At 55.9% G+C, this 18,847-nt stretch overlaps 7 protein-coding genes across 7 annotated transcripts; 4 read left to right on the top strand and 3 right to left on the bottom strand.

Annotated features, from left to right (window-relative positions):
• Nucleotides 1-1,108: 1,108 nt before the first annotated feature.
• On the top strand, nucleotides 1,109-3,505 carry MNS1-3 (Mannosyl-oligosaccharide 1,2-alpha-mannosidase; the record flags this gene model as incomplete). The annotated part of the gene is made up of 3 exons (XM_036632891.1): nucleotides 1,109-1,703; nucleotides 1,930-3,269; nucleotides 3,323-3,505. The coding sequence occupies 3 exons, from the start codon at nucleotides 1,109-1,111 to the stop codon at nucleotides 3,503-3,505; spliced, it is 2,118 nt and encodes a 705-aa protein (XP_036501629.1).
• A 1,903-nt stretch (nucleotides 3,506-5,408) lies between these two features.
• On the top strand, nucleotides 5,409-7,350 carry GAP2 (General amino-acid permease GAP2; the record flags this gene model as incomplete). The annotated part of the gene is made up of 3 exons (XM_036632890.1): nucleotides 5,409-5,965; nucleotides 6,019-6,228; nucleotides 6,288-7,350. The coding sequence occupies 3 exons, from the start codon at nucleotides 5,409-5,411 to the stop codon at nucleotides 7,348-7,350; spliced, it is 1,830 nt and encodes a 609-aa protein (XP_036501065.1).
• A 666-nt stretch (nucleotides 7,351-8,016) lies between these two features.
• Nucleotides 8,017-9,825, bottom strand: CGCS363_v001040 (uncharacterized protein; the record flags this gene model as incomplete). The annotated part of the gene is made up of 2 exons (XM_036632889.1): nucleotides 8,017-9,447; nucleotides 9,523-9,825. 2 exons carry the CDS (start codon nucleotides 9,823-9,825, stop codon nucleotides 8,017-8,019), a joined length of 1,734 nt encoding a protein of 577 aa, XP_036501066.1.
• Nucleotides 9,826-11,636: 1,811 nt separating this feature from the next.
• Nucleotides 11,637-12,631, bottom strand: CGCS363_v001039 (putative oxidoreductase; the record flags this gene model as incomplete). Its single annotated transcript, XM_036632888.1, has 3 exons — nucleotides 11,637-12,066; nucleotides 12,118-12,553; nucleotides 12,604-12,631. 3 exons carry the CDS (start codon nucleotides 12,629-12,631, stop codon nucleotides 11,637-11,639), a joined length of 894 nt encoding a protein of 297 aa, XP_036502420.1.
• Nucleotides 12,632-12,974: 343 nt separating this feature from the next.
• CGCS363_v001038 (uncharacterized protein) lies at nucleotides 12,975-13,279 on the bottom strand (the record flags this gene model as incomplete). The annotated part of the gene is made up of 2 exons (XM_036632887.1): nucleotides 12,975-13,058; nucleotides 13,124-13,279. The coding sequence occupies 2 exons, from the start codon at nucleotides 13,277-13,279 to the stop codon at nucleotides 12,975-12,977; spliced, it is 240 nt and encodes a 79-aa protein (XP_036502419.1).
• A 1,693-nt stretch (nucleotides 13,280-14,972) lies between these two features.
• Nucleotides 14,973-15,485, top strand: CGCS363_v001037 (uncharacterized protein; the record flags this gene model as incomplete). The annotated part of the gene is made up of 5 exons (XM_036632886.1): nucleotides 14,973-15,024; nucleotides 15,077-15,097; nucleotides 15,159-15,181; nucleotides 15,267-15,387; nucleotides 15,442-15,485. 5 exons carry the CDS (start codon nucleotides 14,973-14,975, stop codon nucleotides 15,483-15,485), a joined length of 261 nt encoding a protein of 86 aa, XP_036502414.1.
• Nucleotides 15,486-16,476: 991 nt separating this feature from the next.
• CGCS363_v001036 (uncharacterized protein) lies at nucleotides 16,477-17,957 on the top strand (the record flags this gene model as incomplete). The annotated part of the gene is made up of 4 exons (XM_036632885.1): nucleotides 16,477-16,665; nucleotides 16,719-17,215; nucleotides 17,268-17,345; nucleotides 17,399-17,957. 4 exons carry the CDS (start codon nucleotides 16,477-16,479, stop codon nucleotides 17,955-17,957), a joined length of 1,323 nt encoding a protein of 440 aa, XP_036502413.1.
• Between the last annotated feature and the right edge of the window lie 890 nt (nucleotides 17,958-18,847).

The following is an 18,847-nucleotide window of genomic DNA, read 5'->3' as shown; positions in this document are numbered from 1 at the left end:
ATCGATGAATTTGCTATATTTGGTGAATATGAACCCCGGCCGCGATTTGATATATCACCAAAGATTCGTCTTCCACTTTAGTTCGATCTGCTGTGCGTGTTTCCAATCCCTTCTGGAATTTAGGTGTGCCTTATGATGCTCTCATCTCATTCTGCGACAGGCCGATATCAAAGTCGTCGGTGTTGGGCGCGCTAGGTCTCAGTACCTCAGGAACGTTGATGATGCTTGCTGCCGATTGTGTGCCCTTCCAGACCCCACCGGCCCGAGCAACGGGAAGCGGAGGTCTGGGCGGGTAGGTACTTTGGCAGGGGAGTGACGGGGCCCAGTCCAGGCCACTCACAGAAGTGACATCCATACACTGTCCACCCGACAGTGGCTCACTCAGCGCAGTAGCGTCAGCCATTGGGTCACGAAGAGCCGCGCCGGAAATGTCGGGCTTCTTTTCTCCTGGCATCCACATTTCAGCCATATCTCCCGGAGTGCCCGCCCGCCATTGGCGACTGGTCTCTGGCTTTTACAGGTGGCCTTTTTCAAGTCCAGGGGTCCCAAAGGGTGGTTGGAAGAGAGGCCAAGTCTGCTAAACCGTGCCGAAGGCTCTGGGCGCGACGGACTACTCGCTCAAAGGTGAGTCCCGAAGCTCAGGAAGCAGACGAGAGCACGGGTGGGCTACGGACAGCGAGAGAGACAGAAACGACGAGAAGAAAAAGGACGGAGGCTTTATGGATGAAGGTCGCAGCACAGAAAAGATGGACATGCTCATTTGCGTCTGGTGGGCAACAGTCGTCACTGTCCGCGGTGTATTCGTACCTTGCCTGGGTAGCTAGTAGGCAAGGTAGTTAGCTAGGTGGCCCGCCTACCGCCTGGGTGATACCGCCTCTCCGGTCCAGTCAATAAAAGTCCACATCATCGAGATTCGCGTGCGCATGTCTCAGTCGCTCTTTCGCATCCATTGATGTAGACTGCATTTGCATTTTCTGTGCTTCGTTGCCGGGGGTGATTTCGTTTTTGCCCTTTCTTCTTCGCTCGCGCTGCCGAATCGCACCTTCCCAGCCCGTTGCGTCTCTTCGAAACCGCCAGGTCTCCACTGCGACAATGCTAAGAGTGTAATATGAACGTCCGCGACCCCTTCAACCTACACAAAAGTCCAGCTCTCAACGTCTTCAAAATCACCGCCGCCCGCGCTGCCCAAAACATCAAGGAGAAGGCAGTTGAGGCCGGAGCCAACGCGGCCAACGCCCTGAACGACATCGACATGGCATTCAATGTCCCCAAGAATGTCCCTTCTTTCAGCAACCCGCAGCGACAACTGGAGGATCGGTATTGGGGCTCGGGCGCTGCGAACAGCAGAGCCCGCAACCAAGGCCTCTTCCAAGGAGTCCAGGGACGAGTCGAGGACCTCTTGGGCACAAAGGGCCAGCTTCCCATGTACAAAGACAAGCCGTACTATGCCTCGCGGAGGTGGCGACCCCTCTGGCGCAGGAAGCGCTCCATAATCGGCACCCTGCTGCTACTCTTCACCGGCCTCTGGTGGTTTGGCTTCTTCTCCGAGGGGTCCAAGACCCGGCAATCGGCGTCGCAGTTGACCAACGGATGGTTGGGCTCCGCAGAGCCAGCAGGCAAGAAGGCGGACTGGACAAAACGGCGAGAACGAGTTGTCGAGGCCTTCCAGCTCAGCTGGGATTCCTACGAGCGCTACGCATGGGGTAAGTCGAGACTGCGATTTGGGAATCACAGGCTGCCACCCGCCGACGTCGATTTGCGACAACTCCAGAGCTCGACAGCATTGGCGACGGGTTCGTCGCAGCTGGGGAGCTTGCTTCTCGTCGGTTTGGCGCCAAACAGTCAACCTAGGTGGCACCTGGCTTAAGAAGAGCTGGGATTTGCGACGCACTTTCTCTGGATGTCTATGCTGACATGTTTGAATTGCAGGCTACGACGAGTACCACCCAATTGCGAAGACGGGCCGACAGATGGCGCCCAAGGGCCTCGGATGGATCATCGTCGATTCGCTGGACACAATGATCTTGATGAACCAGACATCGCGCCTGGCTCACGCTAGGGAATGGCTCGCCACAGGCTTGACCTACGACCAGGACCAGGACGTCAATACTTTCGAGACGACAATCAGAATGCTCGGTGGCCTCCTCTCAGCCCACTACCTGTCGAACGAATACCCCGACCTAGCCCCCACAAAAGACGACGACCCGGGCCAGGCCGGTGAAGACCTATACTTGGAGAAGGCGAGGGACTTGGCCGATCGCTTGATGGCTGCCTTCGACTCGCCGTCAGGAGTCCCGTGGGCCAGCGTCAACCTGGCTCAGTACAAGGGCATCCAGTCGCACGCGGATGGCGGTGCTTCTTCGACTGCCGAGGCGACGACTCTGCAACTCGAATTCAAGTACTTGGCCAAGCTCACCGGCGAGAAGGACTTCTGGGACAAGGTTGAAAAGGCCATGCAGGTTGTCGACGACAACGGTGCCCAAGACGGCCTGGTCCCCATCTTCGTTTACGCCACGGACGGAAAATTCAGGGGCGACAACATTCGCCTGGGCTCCCGCGGCGACTCGTACTATGAGTACCTGATCAAGCAGTACCTGCAGACGAACAAGCAGGAGCCAATTTACCTGGAAATGTGGAACGAGGCCCTGGAGGGAGTTCGAAAGCATCTCATCACATACAGCAAGCCTTCCGGCTTCACAGTCCTCGGAGAGCGACCCAACGGTCTCTCGAACGATTTGTCTCCCAAGATGGACCACTTGGTGTGCTTCATGCCGGGAACAATCGCTTTGGGAGCTACCGGGGGTATTCCTGAAGCCGAAGCCAGAAGACTGCCGACGTGGAACAAGAAGAAGGACGCTGACATGAAGCTGGCTCGCGAGCTCATGCAAACCTGCTGGGGCATGTACAAATGGATGGCAACTGGACTCGCCGCTGAAATCACCTACTTCAACGTCGACAGCCCGCCGGCCCCTGCCTCTGCCTCCCACAATCCGCCTTCGACCTTCGACCCCGACCCGCACGCCAAGTGGCGCGAGGACTACGACGTCCACGCCATGGATGTCCACAACTTGCAGCGTCCAGAGACTGTTGAGAGCTTGTTCTACATGTGGAGGATCACCGGAGATCAGAAGTACCGTGACTGGGGCTGGGAGATGTTCAAATCTTTCGTCAACTACACCTCGGTCGAGGATGGCGGTGGCTTCACCAGTTTGAGCAACGCCAACACAATTCCCCCAGTCGTCCGTGACAACCTGGAAAGTTTCTGGATGGTAAGTTACATGCTCCTAGCTTTGAGAAAGTGGTTGCTGACATGCTCCATCAGGCCGAGACTCTCAAGTACTTCTATCTCCTCTTCTCTCCCAACGATCTGCTCCCCCTGGACAAGATTGTCCTCAACACGGAGGCGCACCCCCTCCCTCGCTTCGACATGGGCAAGCTCTTCAGCACGGGATGGTCGCGCAAGCCCAGGGAAAACGGCAAGCTCAAGGTGCAGCCGTGGGCTTGATTTGATATGCTTGGCTGATGAGGATCCATGTCCTGGTCGTCTCTCGTCATCTACTGTCTTCCCCGTCTTGTAATGACCAAGCAAGTGTGGGATATTATGTTTATATTACAGCATGACTGTGTCTTTGGAGGCATCCATACCGACGAGCACAGGTGGCGTTGTACAAGGAGTGATTTGGGTTTTTACAAAACGCGTTGTAAGAAATGTTTCCAGTGGATGACATTGGAAGATTGTAAGCGTGCGTTCGGGTTGACGAAGCATTGTGATGTACCTTGATTCATATGATGGGAGTGATAATGCAGCCGTTGATTTAAAGAATGATTGGTGGTACAACCCTCAAGACAAGCCTCTAGATTCGAAGTGATGGGCATTTAGAGCACCGCTGCAAGAGAGGAACAGTTTTTCAAAGTAATGTAGGAGACGGCGGGAGAGACTGATTCTCCAATATCCACCACAGGCAATACACTCGATAAGACTCAAGACAGCTCGTATGCTGAGGCGCAAAACAGTAATATACGTCCCGGAACTGGTCATGTCAAACCGCCACGGCGCTCCTTGCCAACGCAAGACGGCCTGGGCGCCTAGGAAATGGGATGAGTTTGGCTGACAGCCTGCCGATGGGGCCTCATCCGTGCGTGCGCGGGGGTGTCAGTTGTCAACGCAAAGGCAAGCACGAACAAACGTTGCGGGACGAGCCGATCTTGCGCGGTATATCGAAAAGGCAAAGCGAAGCTTAGAAGAGACGACGCAAGGCATAACGCTAGGTTGATTTGCGAATCGTCAAAACCTGAGGAATTCCCGAACAGGTGGTAAGAGGTCACGGATACAATCACTGAAGGATCGAGAGGCAGGGGATGGCGAGCGAGGGGTCTCCCACTACAGCTGGTCAGTGCGGTGTACGAATCTCTCCCGCATGTCAGTCAGTGGATCGAAAGGTGGGAGGCGGGCAATGCTGGACAGTGGGCGCTGGAGCACCCCCATAAGGCGCCCCCGGACAAGCATGTGCCTCCCCTTGCCGATTGCGACGATGCGGGAAGCGAGGATACCAAGAACGAGATGGAGATAACGGGAGACAATGGTGTGGGTTTTCTTAACATGTGTACCACACACATATTTGTACACACCACATCCATCATCAGCAGCGCGGGATGTGACACTTCAAGGGAGAGAACCAGAGATACGCAGTAGACAAGCCCTGGAAGGAAGCTAAAAGGATTCATTCGGGGGCCTGGGCCGCGGCGACTCGTCCCCCCCATTCGCCGAACGAACCTTGACCACCCCAGCCCGGCCTTTAACCCGTTCGAGGATATCGTTCGTCTTGTCGCCGACAGGTTGGATGGATTGGCGTTGCGGGCAACATCCTTGTCGCCAGATAGCAGCGAAAGGCACCCTTTCCCGCCGCCAGCCCATCCTCTCTCGACGCCAATGCGGCAACTGGACTGCGCTGCTTCGGTGTGCCACAGCCGCAGCAGCATGATAAGCATCTCCCTACACGGGCGAGTCACCCAACCCCCTTAGGTAGCCAGGCTCCTTTCCGTCGCGCGTGCCGTTGTTTTTCAAATCTTTGGATTGCAATCTTGCGAAACCAGGCGATCTGCTGCGACGACGAAGCACGATACCCAATATACGACTCGAACCACCCGACGACCTTTTCCCAAACGACCAAAACCACCACCCCATTCCCTTCTGCGACAGGCATGAGGTCCTCCGCGGAGCTGACAGACGCCTAAAGTCCGTTAGCCACGCCGATCGATCGAAACATCGAATATCGCAAGCGAGTCGGAATCACGGTACCAGTCCCGTGCCGACGACGATCGACGAACCCCGCGACGAAGCGGTGTAAACCCACAGAGAACCCTATACCCTCCCCGCGAAGCCTTGCCCACCACAAGCAGCAACGGGAATGGCGCCTTACCACGAAGACGTGGAACTCAGCACGCTCAAGATTAAGGAAGACTCCCTTACGCTGGGGAGCAGCTACAGCATGCGGCGCGAGCCAATCTACGACCCGTCCCCGGCGCCGGGCGTCTTCGCCCGCGTGCTCGAGTCCTTCCGCCGCGACCCGGGCCAGCACCCGCGGCCGAAGCACTCGTCCATCGACATGGAGGAGGCCGGCGGCGGCGAGGAGCGCGTCCTCAACGGCGTGCACTACTTTGACATCCACCACGCGAACCTGCAGACCTCCAACTCGCTGCTGTCGAGGAAGCTCAAGGGCCGCCACCTGCAGATGATTGCTATCGGCGGGTCCATCGGCACGGGCCTGTTCGTGGCATCGGGGACGGCGCTCGAGGTCGGCGGGCCGGCGTCATTGCTGATTGCGTTTTCGCTGGTCGGCGGCATGCTGTATTGCACCTGTCAGGCGCTGGGAGAGCTTGCCGTTGCGTTCCCCGTTGCGGGCTCCTTTTCGGCGTATTCGACGCGGTTCCTGGATCCCTCTTGGGGGTTTGCGATGGGTTGGAAGTGAGTTCACTCTTACATGTCCGCATCGTCGACTTCAGACTAACGCCTTACAGCTACGCCTTACAATGGCTCATAGTGCTTCCCCTTGAGATCATAGCCGCCTCCATAACGATAACGTACTGGGACGGACGCATCACCAAAGCGATATTCGTCACAATCTTCTTGGTCGGCATCATAGCTATCAACTTATTCGGCGTAAAAGGATACGGCGAGGCCGAGTTCATCTTTTCAATCATCAAAGTCATCGCCGTGATTGGCTTCATGTAAGTCCCATACAAACGCCCTCGATAAGCCTGCCTCTCGTTAACGCGCGTCCTCATAGCCTCCTCGGAATCGTCCTCAACTGCGGCGGCACCCCAGATTCGGGCTATATAGGCGGCCGCTACTGGCACGACCCGGGCGCGTTCCACAATGGCTTCAAAGGCCTCTGCAGCGTCTTCGTCACGGCGGCCTTCGCCTTCGCCGGCACCGAGCTCGTCGGCCTCGCGGCAGCCGAAACAGCCAACCCGCGCAAGTCCCTGCCGACGGCCATCAAGCAGGTCTTCTGGCGCATCACGCTCTTCTACGTCGTCGCCCTGACCCTCATCGGCCTCCTGGTCCCGTACAACGAGAAGCGCCTGCTGGGCGCCACCTCCCCCGCGGACATCACCACCTCGCCCTTCGTCATCGCCATCGAGAACGCAAAGATCGACGTCCTCCCCTCCGTCATGAACGCCGTCATCCTCATCGCCGTCCTCTCCGTCGGCAACTCCGCCGTCTTCGGCTCCTCGCGCACCCTCGCCGCCCTCGCGGACCAGCAGCAGGCGCCCCGCTTCCTCTCCTACGTCGACCGCAAGGGCCGCCCCCTGACCGCCATCGGCGTCGCCTCCGCCGTCGGCCTCATCGCCTACCTCGCCGACCTCGACGCCCAGGACGAGGTCCTCGACTGGCTGCTCGCCATCTCCGGCCTCTCCTCCGTCTTCACCTGGGCCTCCATCTGCCTGTGCCACATCCGCTTCCGCCACGCCTGGCGCGCAAAGGGCCACGGCCTGCACGAGCTCGCCTTCCGCTCCCAGGTCGGCGTCACCGGCTCCTACTGCGGCCTCGCCATGAACATCCTCGTCCTCATCGCCCAGTTCTGGGTCGGCGCCTTCCCCGTCGGCTGGGAGAACGAGGAGGCCTCGTGGGTCGCGCGCAACTTCTTCTTGAGGTACGCCGCCTTCCCCATCGTCGCCATCTTCTACATCGCCCACAAGCTCTACTTCCGCACGACCTTCATCCAGACCGACGCCATGGACCTCACGACGGGGCGGCGCGACTTTAACCTTGGCATCCTTGTCGCGCAGGAGGAGGAGGAGAAGAGGACTTGGCCGAGGTGGAAGCGGGTCTACAAGTTTTTGTGCTAAGTTTCTGTGTTTCTTTGGTTGGGAAATGTAAGCGATGGGATATTAGCGCGGCGTTTTGGATGTCATGGGAAACTTTTGGTGGATACCAGTTTTTAGGAGGGACGTTTCCTGGTCTCAGACCTTTGGCAGTAATGAAATGAAATCTTCTCATGCTCGTTTGTCAGCGTTCTTCGCTTGCTCCGCCGGTTTGCAAACACGTTACATCGTCCATTGGTACGGAGGCGGCCCGGGCCTAGTCTTGGTGTACAAGTAGGCATCAAACATGGAACAAGAAGGCATTGAATGAATAGGAATAAGTTGTCTGTTGGATATCATGGGCTTTGCAACTTTACAATAACAGAGGACCCTATTTTTCTCTCCTCACTCGTCAACACCCCTGATCCAACAAAACTTTCTCTCTCTCTCCTTCCCACACCGCGGCAGGGAAGGGGCTAATACACATTCTTACATCCAGGCATTTCTCGGCCAGACATCCTCCCAAAGAGTTGGGCAGGCGCTGGACCGCTCTGGAGTAAACAAGACAAGGTCTGGTAATATCGCAACAATAAACGCTCCCGTGAATCGTGGGCAGCATGCAAGACATCTGAGTCGTAACAAAACAAAGAAGGGTGGCCCCGGAGGTCTTGCGCGTATGGTGTATGCGGCGGGCCGGTCTAGAGGCGTCGATTAAAAGTCCCAGAAGCTCTTCTGAGCCGCGGTCAGACCAGCGGGCTTGGAACCTCCCTTGGGCGGAACGGCCTTCGGGGTGTCCTCCTCGTCGTCATCTCCACCGTACAGCCAGTTGCGGTTGGTGCCTTTCCTGCCGCCCATACCATCGCCGGCAATGTTGATACCACGCTTGTCGCCGTCCTGGTCTTCGACCGCCTTTCTGGAGCCCATGCCGTCGCCGGCAATGTGAATGCCACCCTTGGCCTTGCCCGTGGGCGCCGGCTCGATGTTTTCCTTTTGGGATGCCGGGGACCGGTCGTAGGATTCCCAGTTGGCGTTCATCATGTTCACCGCCTTCTTGCGAGCGTCGCTAACACCAGGCCGTTGCTGAAGGCCGGCCTGCTGGCTGGGAGAGTCGTCGGACATGGCGAAGTGAGGGTCAAAGTCCTTGTGGCGGTTGTTCAGGTTGGTGATGTTACCAAGGGCCTGATCAGAATCGGTTCCAGGCAGGGGCTTGCCGTCCTCGCTGTACAGGTTGTTCTCATAGAGGTGCAGACCGGTATTGTGCGCGGCACCCTTGGGGCGTCCGGCGGGCCGAGGCTGGCCATCCGGACCGTCATCCTGGAACTCAAAGTGCGGCTCGGCATCGCGGCGGGGCTTCTGCTGCACGGGACGGGCTGCGGGGGTGTCCTTCAAGTCGGTGTGGCCCACGTCAGTATCCCAGTGGCGCACATCCTGGGTGCGCAGAGTCTTGGTAGGCTTGACCTTTTGAGGGGTGACAAAGTCCTCGAAGCCCCAGCTGCTGTCGTGCTTGCCGGCCTTGGGTCGGCCCTCGGCGGGCTTAGGGGTGTCTTGCGGGTCCGAGCCGTCGGCGAAGTCAAAGTGCTGGAACTTCTTGGGGTTGGGACGGATGAACTTCTCGGGTGACGTCTTCTCCTCGGGGCTGTCGGGAACGTGGGCGTGCTCGTCCGCGTCGAACAGGCGGCTGGGCTGGAAGTTCTTTCCGGCACCGATCTTGGGAGCCACGCGATCGCGTCCTGCGCTGGGAGAGGCGGGCTCGTCGGCAGGCTCGTCGCTCATGATATCGTTGAAAGACCGCTGCTGAGGTCGGGTACCCGCATAAGGTGACACGACGGACCTGGCCGGGCCCTCTTCAGCCTGCTGCTCTCTCGGCGCAAACAGAGAGAGGGAGGCATGGGGGTCGCGGAGGGCATTGGTCGAGCTGCCGCGGGACCGGTTGATGAGCTCGTTGGTGTCGGGGGCGTCGGTGACCTTGCCGGTGGCCTTCAGGCCCCTGGTGATCATCTTGATCTGCTCCTGGCTGTCACGGATGGGCCAGTTCCGGCCGGACTTTCCGATAATGTCGAGCTGCTTAAGGAGCGATCCTTGGTCCCAGCTTTGGCGGATCTGGGCGATCTTGCCCTCGCTGTCAAAGTTGACGACGTGCATCTGTGAAGGACCTCGTGTTAGCTGGGTCGCGCACTCAAGGGTAGAAAGACTCCTGGAGCGCGGGGCAGGACAAACAATTGGCAGATGGACGGTGCGGTCAGCCAGGAAGTTGTCGTCAAGGCCAGGCAGGTAGGCACCTCCACTGGTGACAAACTCCAGCGAGGTCTCAATCTCGGCGGCGATGGCATCGCGACCCTCAACGACGTCGAGGATGTCCTCCTTCTTCTTCTTCAGCTGGTTGCGCTGGGTGTTGAGGTGCTTGATGATGTCGGTAGGTCCGTTAATAGTGGTGGTGGTGGTGATGTAGAGGAGGGTGGCGTTCGGCGCGAGCAGCGACGAGTTGGGAGCAGCCAGAAACTGCTTGTACGTGGCAGACATGTTGCCGGCGTCGTGGGTGTATTCGGGTGAAGAATGCGACTGCGATGCGATGCGACAGAGGGTAGGGTATTCGTTTGTTTACTTGATCCTTGTGGGGTTTCGCAGCTGCTAGAGTGCACGGCTCGGGGGGCCCAAGCAGATACGGCAGAAGAAAGCAGAGCAGCAAGCCAGAGGGACAAGAGGCATGAAGGAGTCGACGGCGACACTCGTTGTAGAAGTGAAAAAGCAAGGAAAAAAACAACGGATGGAGAACGTGTGGGTGGCTCAGCCCAAAACAAGCAGTGGCAGACCAGATGAGTTGTTCTGGAAGGGGGAGAGGGAAAATGAAGGGATGGGCCTGCGACAAGGGAGCGACGAGGAAGGGGAAAGCGCGACACGTCCCACGCTCATGCCCACGCTTGCCTTCCATTTTGGAGGAGGCACCATGGGAGGGGCCCATTTCTGGCAGGCCCCCAGAGTCAGCGCCGTCCTGTCATTGGATCACGACTGACTACCTTAGCACCGTAGCTACATTACACTACCTAGCCTGCTGGGAAGACAAAGGGGACGGAGGGGGAAGAGCATTATTTGCCGGCCTAAAAGAGTACCTACAAAGAATGCTGCCCAGTCGCGCGGTGCTGCCCCGTGTCAGAATGTCATTCCTTAGCAACGGCCCGCAGCAATACCACCAAGCTTCAATAGAGTTTCCCATCGATCTCTGTTTGCATTGCATCCCGCCGCCCAAGAACACGGCGACATGACTCCGTCCTGCTCCTTGCCTGCGGGAACGACGTCAAGCTCTCCCCAAACATGTTCGGGACCCGAAGAAAGCCTCGACTTGTCATGTCGCAGAAACCCGTGGAGTGGTTTGCGCCCAGCATCGATACCCCGTCGTCCGCAAGGCACTTTGACAATTTGCGAATCTGGGGGCTAAAAGATCCGCGACCCGTGATGCGGTGAAACAATCAGATACGCGAACATATCCACTGCCCTTCCGTCATTGACTCTTATCTAAGCCGCCATCAAACCCGCCCAACGTAAGCTTGCATCGGCGCTGCTGTGTTGTTGTTGCCGCAGAGTTTACGTGGCAAAACTATCTCACCACGAGCCTCAGCAAATACACGTTTTTGACACGGAAACTCAACAGCACATGGTTGCCCGGGAAAGCCACCGTGGCTCCCCGACTGGCACGTCTATCTAAACACACGGAAGCTCGGCTCTGTCGCGTCAAGTCAAGTCAACAACGAAAGCAAGATAAAGGGGCGCGACCGTTACTGCGGTCTCGCTCCAAACAGCAGACGTCCATCTCGTCCAATGAAAAGAAGTCGCCGATCCGGTGGTAATACGCCTCAATATGGACGGATATGCACAAAATGCATCAGAACCACTCTCGAAATGCAGGTCATGCAAAGCGCGTCGTCCCCGCTGCCTTTTAGCAGCTGGCTAGCAGCCTGTCAGGCCTGTGGTTGGGCATGTTTCATCCCGGTCCCCTGTTTCATCCATGCTGTCCTCCCGAACGGGTTAGCTCTGCCGTCTACAGCGTCCAGTGCCTCCAACGATGCTCCAAGCAATTATTGGGGATGATCAACGAGGCAAGCTTCTAGACAACTCGAGCTCACGATTGTCTCTTTTGCCATCTGTATGAATGGGCGAGGCATTATTGCAGACCGAGACTAAGGCTTGGCCTGATTAAGTTACCCCGCAAAGAGGCTTGCATCGTCGGATGTAAAGCCGAAGATTAAATGGGTCATACGTCATTCATCTGGTTGCACCAGCTAATCACTAGACTAGTGTACATGCCCTACTGGCCCAATGTGTGCAACTCTCACGACTTAACCGTTGACGATGGTTCCACCATTGCAGTGAATTGTCTGGCCGCTGATGCATGAGCTGTCAGTCGACGCGAGGAACACCACACAGGTCGCAATCTCAGAGGGCTGCGCTGGACGGCCCATGGGGGCGGTGAATTGCTTCTGTGCCTCCTCGTTCATCGTGGCAGGGATGAGCGGCGTCCAGACGGGTCCTGGGGCGATGGCATTGACACGAATGCCCTTGTCGACAAACTGGTTGCTCAGGCCTCGTGTGAATGAGATGATGGCGCCTTTCGTCGACGTGTAGTCAAGCAGGTCTGGACGGCCGATGTAGGCGTTGATGCTCGCATTGTTGATGATGGTCGAACCCTTCTTCATGTGAGGCAGGGCGTACTTGGAGAGGTAGAAGAAGGAATGGATGTTGACGTTGAACGTATGCACCCATTGGTCCCTGAAAGCACCGTCAGTGATCGAGTCTCACATACAAAGGTCATTCACGTACTCGGAGAGGTCCTTGATGTTCTCCTTCATCATCTGGTATGCGGCGTTGTTGAACAGAATGTCGATGCCGCCCATCTTTTCGATTGCCTCGTCGACGACCTTTTGGCAGTTTGCACGGTCGGTAAGGTCAGTGGGAACCAGGTAGCACTTTCGGCCGTAGGCCTCGACGCGCTTCTTGGTCTCCTGTGCATCCTCCTCCTCCTCCTTCAGGTAGGCGATGAGTGAGTCGGCACCCTCCATTGCGAACAAAATGGCGGATGCTCTACCGATACCCGAGTCGCCACCTGTGATGATGGCCTTCTTGTCCTTGAGCTTTCCAGCAGCTTGGTAAAGCTTTGAGCCGCCATCGCCGTCTGGAATGCGATCAAACTGAGGGGTGATGGGCAGCTTTCCCTCCTTTCCTGGGAAGCTCTGATCCGTCACCGGGACGCTGTGGCCTGGTGTTCAATTAGTGCTGGTGCTACAACAGAGGCATTGTGTGCCATACCCTCTTGGAATTGAGACTTGTCCGTCATCTTGGCGCAAGTGCGTTCGTGTAATCTTGGTTTGCAATATGGGCTGGAGAAACTCTGAAGTGTGGTGTTTGGGTAAGGTGCAAATCACAAATGAAGCACCGTCGGACGATTGAAATGAGCTCCAAGGCGGTTTCGTTCGGTATATGTCTTCGACCGAGGAAGGCATGGTGCAGGCGGGTTATCCACATACCTCATCATCGACGTCATCGTGACTGCAATTGCAGGAACATTACATGGTCGACGCCCAGGCGCTACTCCCTTGCCCGTCATGATGCATGCACCAAAATCAGTGTCTTTGCGGCAAAAGATTGTGCAGTCCTACTGACGGCCTTGGCCGGAGCGTTTACTCCAGGATGCCATACTCACCGCTCAACGGTATCTTCTTTTTGACGAACCGATTGATGTATTCACTCGTTCCTACACTGCCCTAAGTGATTTTACCACGTGCGTACGAAACAACAGTTATGGGACACGGCATTGTGCAGGACTCACATCAACTGATTCAAAAGGTCTCGCTACGGTAATGTCGACGTAATGACTTCGATCGATCGTCCGGAGACTTCGGCCGGAAGGTCTGTGCATCTCGGCCCCGCCTCCGCAATCCAGACCCGCGATTTCAACGGCGATCGGTGTCAATGTGGGGCACATCTCTGAACATCTCTCGGAGGTCGAAGCCGTAAGGCCTCTTGAACGTCCGAAGTACGCTTACCAAGCTCCATTCGTTCGTGGTTTTACTTTTCGTGGCTCTACCCCTCAATCCTCCGCTGTTCAGCCACTTGTGTCCTGAAGCGAGAGGGGACCCACGTTCGCAACGTCATAATCTGACCATCAAACTAGAACGCTTTCTTTTTCCTCGACGGCTCGACCTCGGGCCAAAAAGTTTCATTTTCCAGAGGCCAGCGCCGGCGTTAGCAGCGATGGCAATACGGTATATTAGAGCTGTTATTGGCAGTCCAGCCTTCTGATTTCCTGCATTGAGTGGACGGTATCGAATCCCAAGCAAAATTGGAGGGTATCGAGGACAACGGTGACTCCTGTAGTTTTTAATATACACGGGCAACCTTTGGTGTCCTCGACACTACACCACGAGACAACTTCTCTGCGCCATTTCTCAAGGCTAGACATTGCCCGACATAGTCCGAACGTGGCTTGCAAGCCGTTCCCGACTCCCGAGAGACATTTTGCAAAAGACCCGAGGAGATGAAGAAAAGAAACTGAGCGAGTCAGTAGCGGCGCATAATTGCCAAAGTAGCGGACACTACAGAGGGTCTCCGAGCCACTCAAACATACTTTGAACTGACGAGTCATTTTTTTGGCTGGTCATTTCTCGTGTATCGAGTCCAACAACAGCGACGACGAAAAATACTCTTCGAATCGATCGCACGAGAAACCACAAAAGAAAGGAACAGGCTGCAGGATTTCGACAGAGTTTTCTTTGTACGCGGCTTCGGCCAGGGCAACGAAAACTTGATGGCCCGGCCCAGTACAGTTCATTCCACCTCAATGCATTGTGCAGCCGGGGAACCAGGGACGGACGAGAGGCGCCGGGTCCGCTTCGTGAGCTGTCACCTCGACACGATCAGATCTCGACGTCGCCCTGGGCGTCTCGCAACCTGAAGCACAGCATGATGCCGCGCAGGCCGGGTCACATCAAAGGCCTTCCTCGAAGTGCGCTTCGGCCGGTAGGCTGCCCCAAGCTCTTGTCAGATGCAACCTTTGAGACGTTGGCAGGCAAACATGTCCCGCTCCGAATGCCACCGCGGCACCCGCCCAGCATCAAGAGATCTGCCCCAGTAGGAACCCTCGGTATCGTGACTGGCACAGTTACCCTCTTCCAATCGATTGGCGAGATGAATCCTCGGCCCCTGCCTCCGGAGGTCCCCCGGGCCTGTGCCACCCTGGCCTCCGCAGCGTTGCTGCTCGACCTCCACCACGACTTCCCCTCCGCATAGCGCCAACACCTTTCTTTTTTCCCTTGCCCATCCTACGGATACGAAGTAACCGTCAGCCGTTACGAATATACGGCCAGAATCCGATCCTTTCTGCTCACAGTCCGGGTCCTCTGCTCATTGCCCACTCTGTTGCATTTGACAGGTCACTTGAAGTCTTGGACTCTTGCGCCGGCTTGGCCTGGGCCGTCTTCCCCGTTGCGCGCCCACATTTTCGACAACCTCGCAGGCCAAGCGCTCACGACCGTTGGCCGATCAATCCGACGTGCCCCAGTGGCTCGTAAAGGACCCCTGGACCTGGGGCGGGAAAGGCTGAGCTTTGGGCCTACGGCCGGTACTCCTGGGATGTAGCTCTCGGCTGCTACCCACCCATCGCACCTGTCCATCTTGCAATGTGGGTGATATGCATGTCACTTTACCTTACGTGCCTTATTTCCTACAATCGTACGACACCCTTTGCCAGCCCTGCCTCGAGGAGAGTCTAAGGAGATGGCAGGATTCGGACGGATCATCCAGGGTAGCTCTGTGTCTCCCATCAGAATCAACAGCAATCTACCTCGTGCTAATTTCACGGTCAGGCGGAACTTTGAAATCGCCGTCGGTACTTTGCTGGATCGCAATACGAAAAATGAAAAGTTTATCGAAATGGATGGGGGCGGTAATACTTTAAACCTGATGTGGACCAGGTCGATAGAGAGCAACGAGCCAGACGGCTAAAATCGAGCTTGCTCCGCACCGGATATCATAAACGAGAAGTGAGCGATCGAGCGAAGGCCTCTTTGTTCCCAAATTTGAGGCCCAAAGCTGGTTCTTAATGGTTTCTTCTTCTCGTGGGATTCGAATGGCCATAGCGTACTGACGAATCTCCAGATCGTTCGACGGCCACGGACCCTCCGCCACTGTGATATCTGCAAGACGTGATAGCTAAGACATCTTCGGCATCACGCAACATTCTGCGTTTGCAGAAGGTGACACATCATGCCTTCGGTAATCGAGGCTTAGAAGCACGGTTGTGATCAGGCGGCGCCAAGATCCCACAATGTGGGCTTCAGATCCAACCCTCAAAGCCTAGGACTGATATGCGAGATATATCATATTTCAATCTTGCTTCAGGAGCCGAGTCTCATATGATACCCGGAATCAAGGATGAAGAGACCCGGTCAGAGGAGCTTTGGTCACGAGCAGTTTCTCTGCCTGGCGACGGCACTTCTCACGCCGCTAGTCGATCGATTCTCATGGAAGTCGTAACATTTGGGAGTAGTATCTGCCCGACTCCTTTTTCCAGACAACTCGTCCAGCCACGATTCCTGTTACACCGGCAGTCTCTGTTCGTCTGATCTCTCGATCATGTTGGTAGCCGAATTCTGACAGTGGGGGTTTCTTTTCTCCAGCTGTGGATTCTCGCCTCTTTCAAGATGCATACCACTTGCAGAGGAGCCACTCGGGGCCGCAGACATACCAGGGCTTCGAAGGTGGGCACCTGTCAGCTGGCAATATCGTTCCTACATGTATGCATACAAGCAGTCCGTATATAGACGGCCCTGATCTTACTTTCCCAACGAACCACTCAAAACCTGGGACGCGGAAGTATCTGACCCCTGCACGACCCTGCACGGGAGATGCGAGTGTGCTCCTCAATCCATCGGCTTGCAGACGTACCTGATCAAGAAACCCGCTCGCCGTCATACCGCCAGAGAACCCTCCATGAACGCCGTATTTCTTTTTCAATTTCTTTTCCTAGGCCCCCCACCAGAGGAGTTCTTTTTTGACAGATGGGGCCGGCACGACTTTGCCTGGAGGCTGGACTTATAAGTCCCCTCCCCATCCCATGATCATGGGACGGTTGATGGCGGTTTCTCCTTGTTCCTCAAACAAAGCTATTGTCATTCTGTCAACATGGACAACACGAGTTTAATCTTTGCGCGAGACGCTCACGGCGATGTCCACAACCGTGGCATGACGCTGTTCGCAGTGCAGTTGTCTTTCCTCATCGCGGCTGGCCTCTTCACACTCGCCAGAGCGTACGTAAAGGTACGGATTGTTAAGAGTGTTGGAGCAGATGACTACCTCATCTTCCTCGCAATGGTAAGTCTGGAGATGTCTCGATTCCCCGTCAGTCATACTCACACAAAGGACAGATCATGTACACAGTCTACGGCGCCGTCGCGCTTCACGGAGTCATCCAAGGCGCCACTGGGAAACACCTCACAGAGCTCACGGTTGAACAAGCTGCCATCTCCCTAAGGGCGTGGTACATCTGCGAAGTCATCTACTCGCCCATCACCCTCGCGATCCGAACGTCCATCTGCTTGCTACTCCTCCGACTCGCCCTCAACAAGGTCCACCGATGGGTCATCTACGTCAACATGGCCATCGTCTTGCTTATTTCCATCGCCTACTTCTTCATCATGACGTTCCAGTGCAGTCCGCCCTCATACTTTTGGAGACAGCTATACGGCGAGAAGGGGAAATGCATCAACTACAACATCGTCCCCGACGCCACCATCGCGCACAGCATTATCTCGGCGGTTTCGGACTGGTGTATCGGGTTGTTACCGATAGCCTTGTTGTGGAATGTCAATCTCAACCGCCGGACCAAAGCGTTGGTCGCCGTGCTTCTCAGCATGGGCATGGTGTAAGTGAATGGATCTCATAGCTGACGTGCGCCCCCGCTAACGTCATTACAGTGCCGGTGTGGCCCTCATCATTCGGATCCCCTTCATCAGACGTCTCGCCATCTCCACGGACTTCCTGTATGAGACGATGTAAGTGCGCCCACCACCTCATCACAGATACAATGCTGACACCCTGCCAACAGTGACATCGCGATCTGGACCGTCCTGGAGCCCGCCCTCGGCATCATCGCCGCTTCAGTGACAAGCATGCGCCCCCTCTTCCAGGGCTGGGGCTTCGGATGGAGCACAAACAGCAAACACTCCCGTCCTTCAGGACCCAGCTCTGGCCACCCCATCAACAAAGAGGCTGCCACTCCCCGGACGAAGGGTATCACCGACCACAGCGACTCCACCGCTCGCACGTACGACGACATCGAGAGGGCGCTGTCGCCTGAGGGTTCCGACATCGAGCTCAACAAGACAGCCCGGGAAGACAGGGGCAGCGACGAGCATGAGTACCCCGAGTCCAGGCCGTCGTCGGATCTCGGGCAGAGGTATCAGCACCGGGAGCCTCAGCCCTGGCCCAGGCCGGTGATCAACGTCCGCACGACCATCGATATCACGTCGCACTCCATAGATCATGTCTTGCCGTCTACGACGTGTGTGTCTGATCACAGTAGCAGTGACGACGACGAGAGGCCGAGGAGAGAGGAGAAGATGGCGCATGATCAGCCGGTACAGCGTTCAAAGTTGGAGCAGTAGAGGAGTTTGGGATACCCATTTGTCAAGATGCTAGCGATTATAACTATAGATGGAGGAACTGGAGTTTTGGGGGCTGGGAGATGGGAAATGTGCATCCGTGAGATGTCACTCAGCCGGGTATTTTGACCAAGGCTTGTTTTCATATGTTTGACGATTCATGACAAAGGTATGATAAGAAAAGAAGTTTGTTCAACACGCAATTGGACATCGTATTTAGAAAGTCGAGAGGGAATGACAGTTTGATTAGCATGACGAACCAACATCGCTAGGGGTATGAAGCCTGAGTAATCCTTATTTCATCGCGAATAGCTGTATAGAAATGTTTAGAAGTAGCGAGGTGATAGTTTATCATGTTGCCAAAGTCAAGTTGATCAAAATGAAGGTGAAGTCAGGTGTTGCGTGTTGTATTAATCATCCCCGCCAATATCACCCTCGCATACAGACGAATTGCCAGCAGCCTCCATTCTTGCTGATGAAAAGAAAGGAAGTCCCTCACAAAGACTCAAATTATACTCCTAAAGAAGGGGGGGTGTTGGGACACAAGGCAGCTAACGACCACAGAGGCAGTCAACACATCATATGTCAGTCGGCAAGTATATTATTACGTTGGGAACTTCATTCAGCACACTTCAAATCAAACAACTCGACACGGTCGGTTCCATCTCGAAAGGGGGGGTCAGCAAGACGCGTCTCGTATACTTGGTGCGGGTTCGCCTGGTGAGGCTCTGTAAAGTCAGGCATTCTCTGCATGATGCGACATTTGGTTTCGTCGTTGTTCTTCACCCCCACTTTCATGTTATTCGCATGTGAATGCTTGAGAAAAACTACACCTGTGAAGATAGTGCTGGGCTGACCTGTAGCAACGGTTGTATTTCACCATCGAGTCGTCA

This window comes from Colletotrichum siamense (assembly GCF_013390195.1).
Source record: "Colletotrichum siamense strain Cg363 chromosome Unknown KSG_Cg363_contig01, whole genome shotgun sequence".
Lineage (NCBI taxonomy): Eukaryota > Fungi > Ascomycota > Sordariomycetes > Glomerellales > Glomerellaceae > Colletotrichum > Colletotrichum siamense.
Note: the sequence above shows the minus strand (reverse complement) of the source record. Positions and strands in the feature narration are given on the sequence as shown.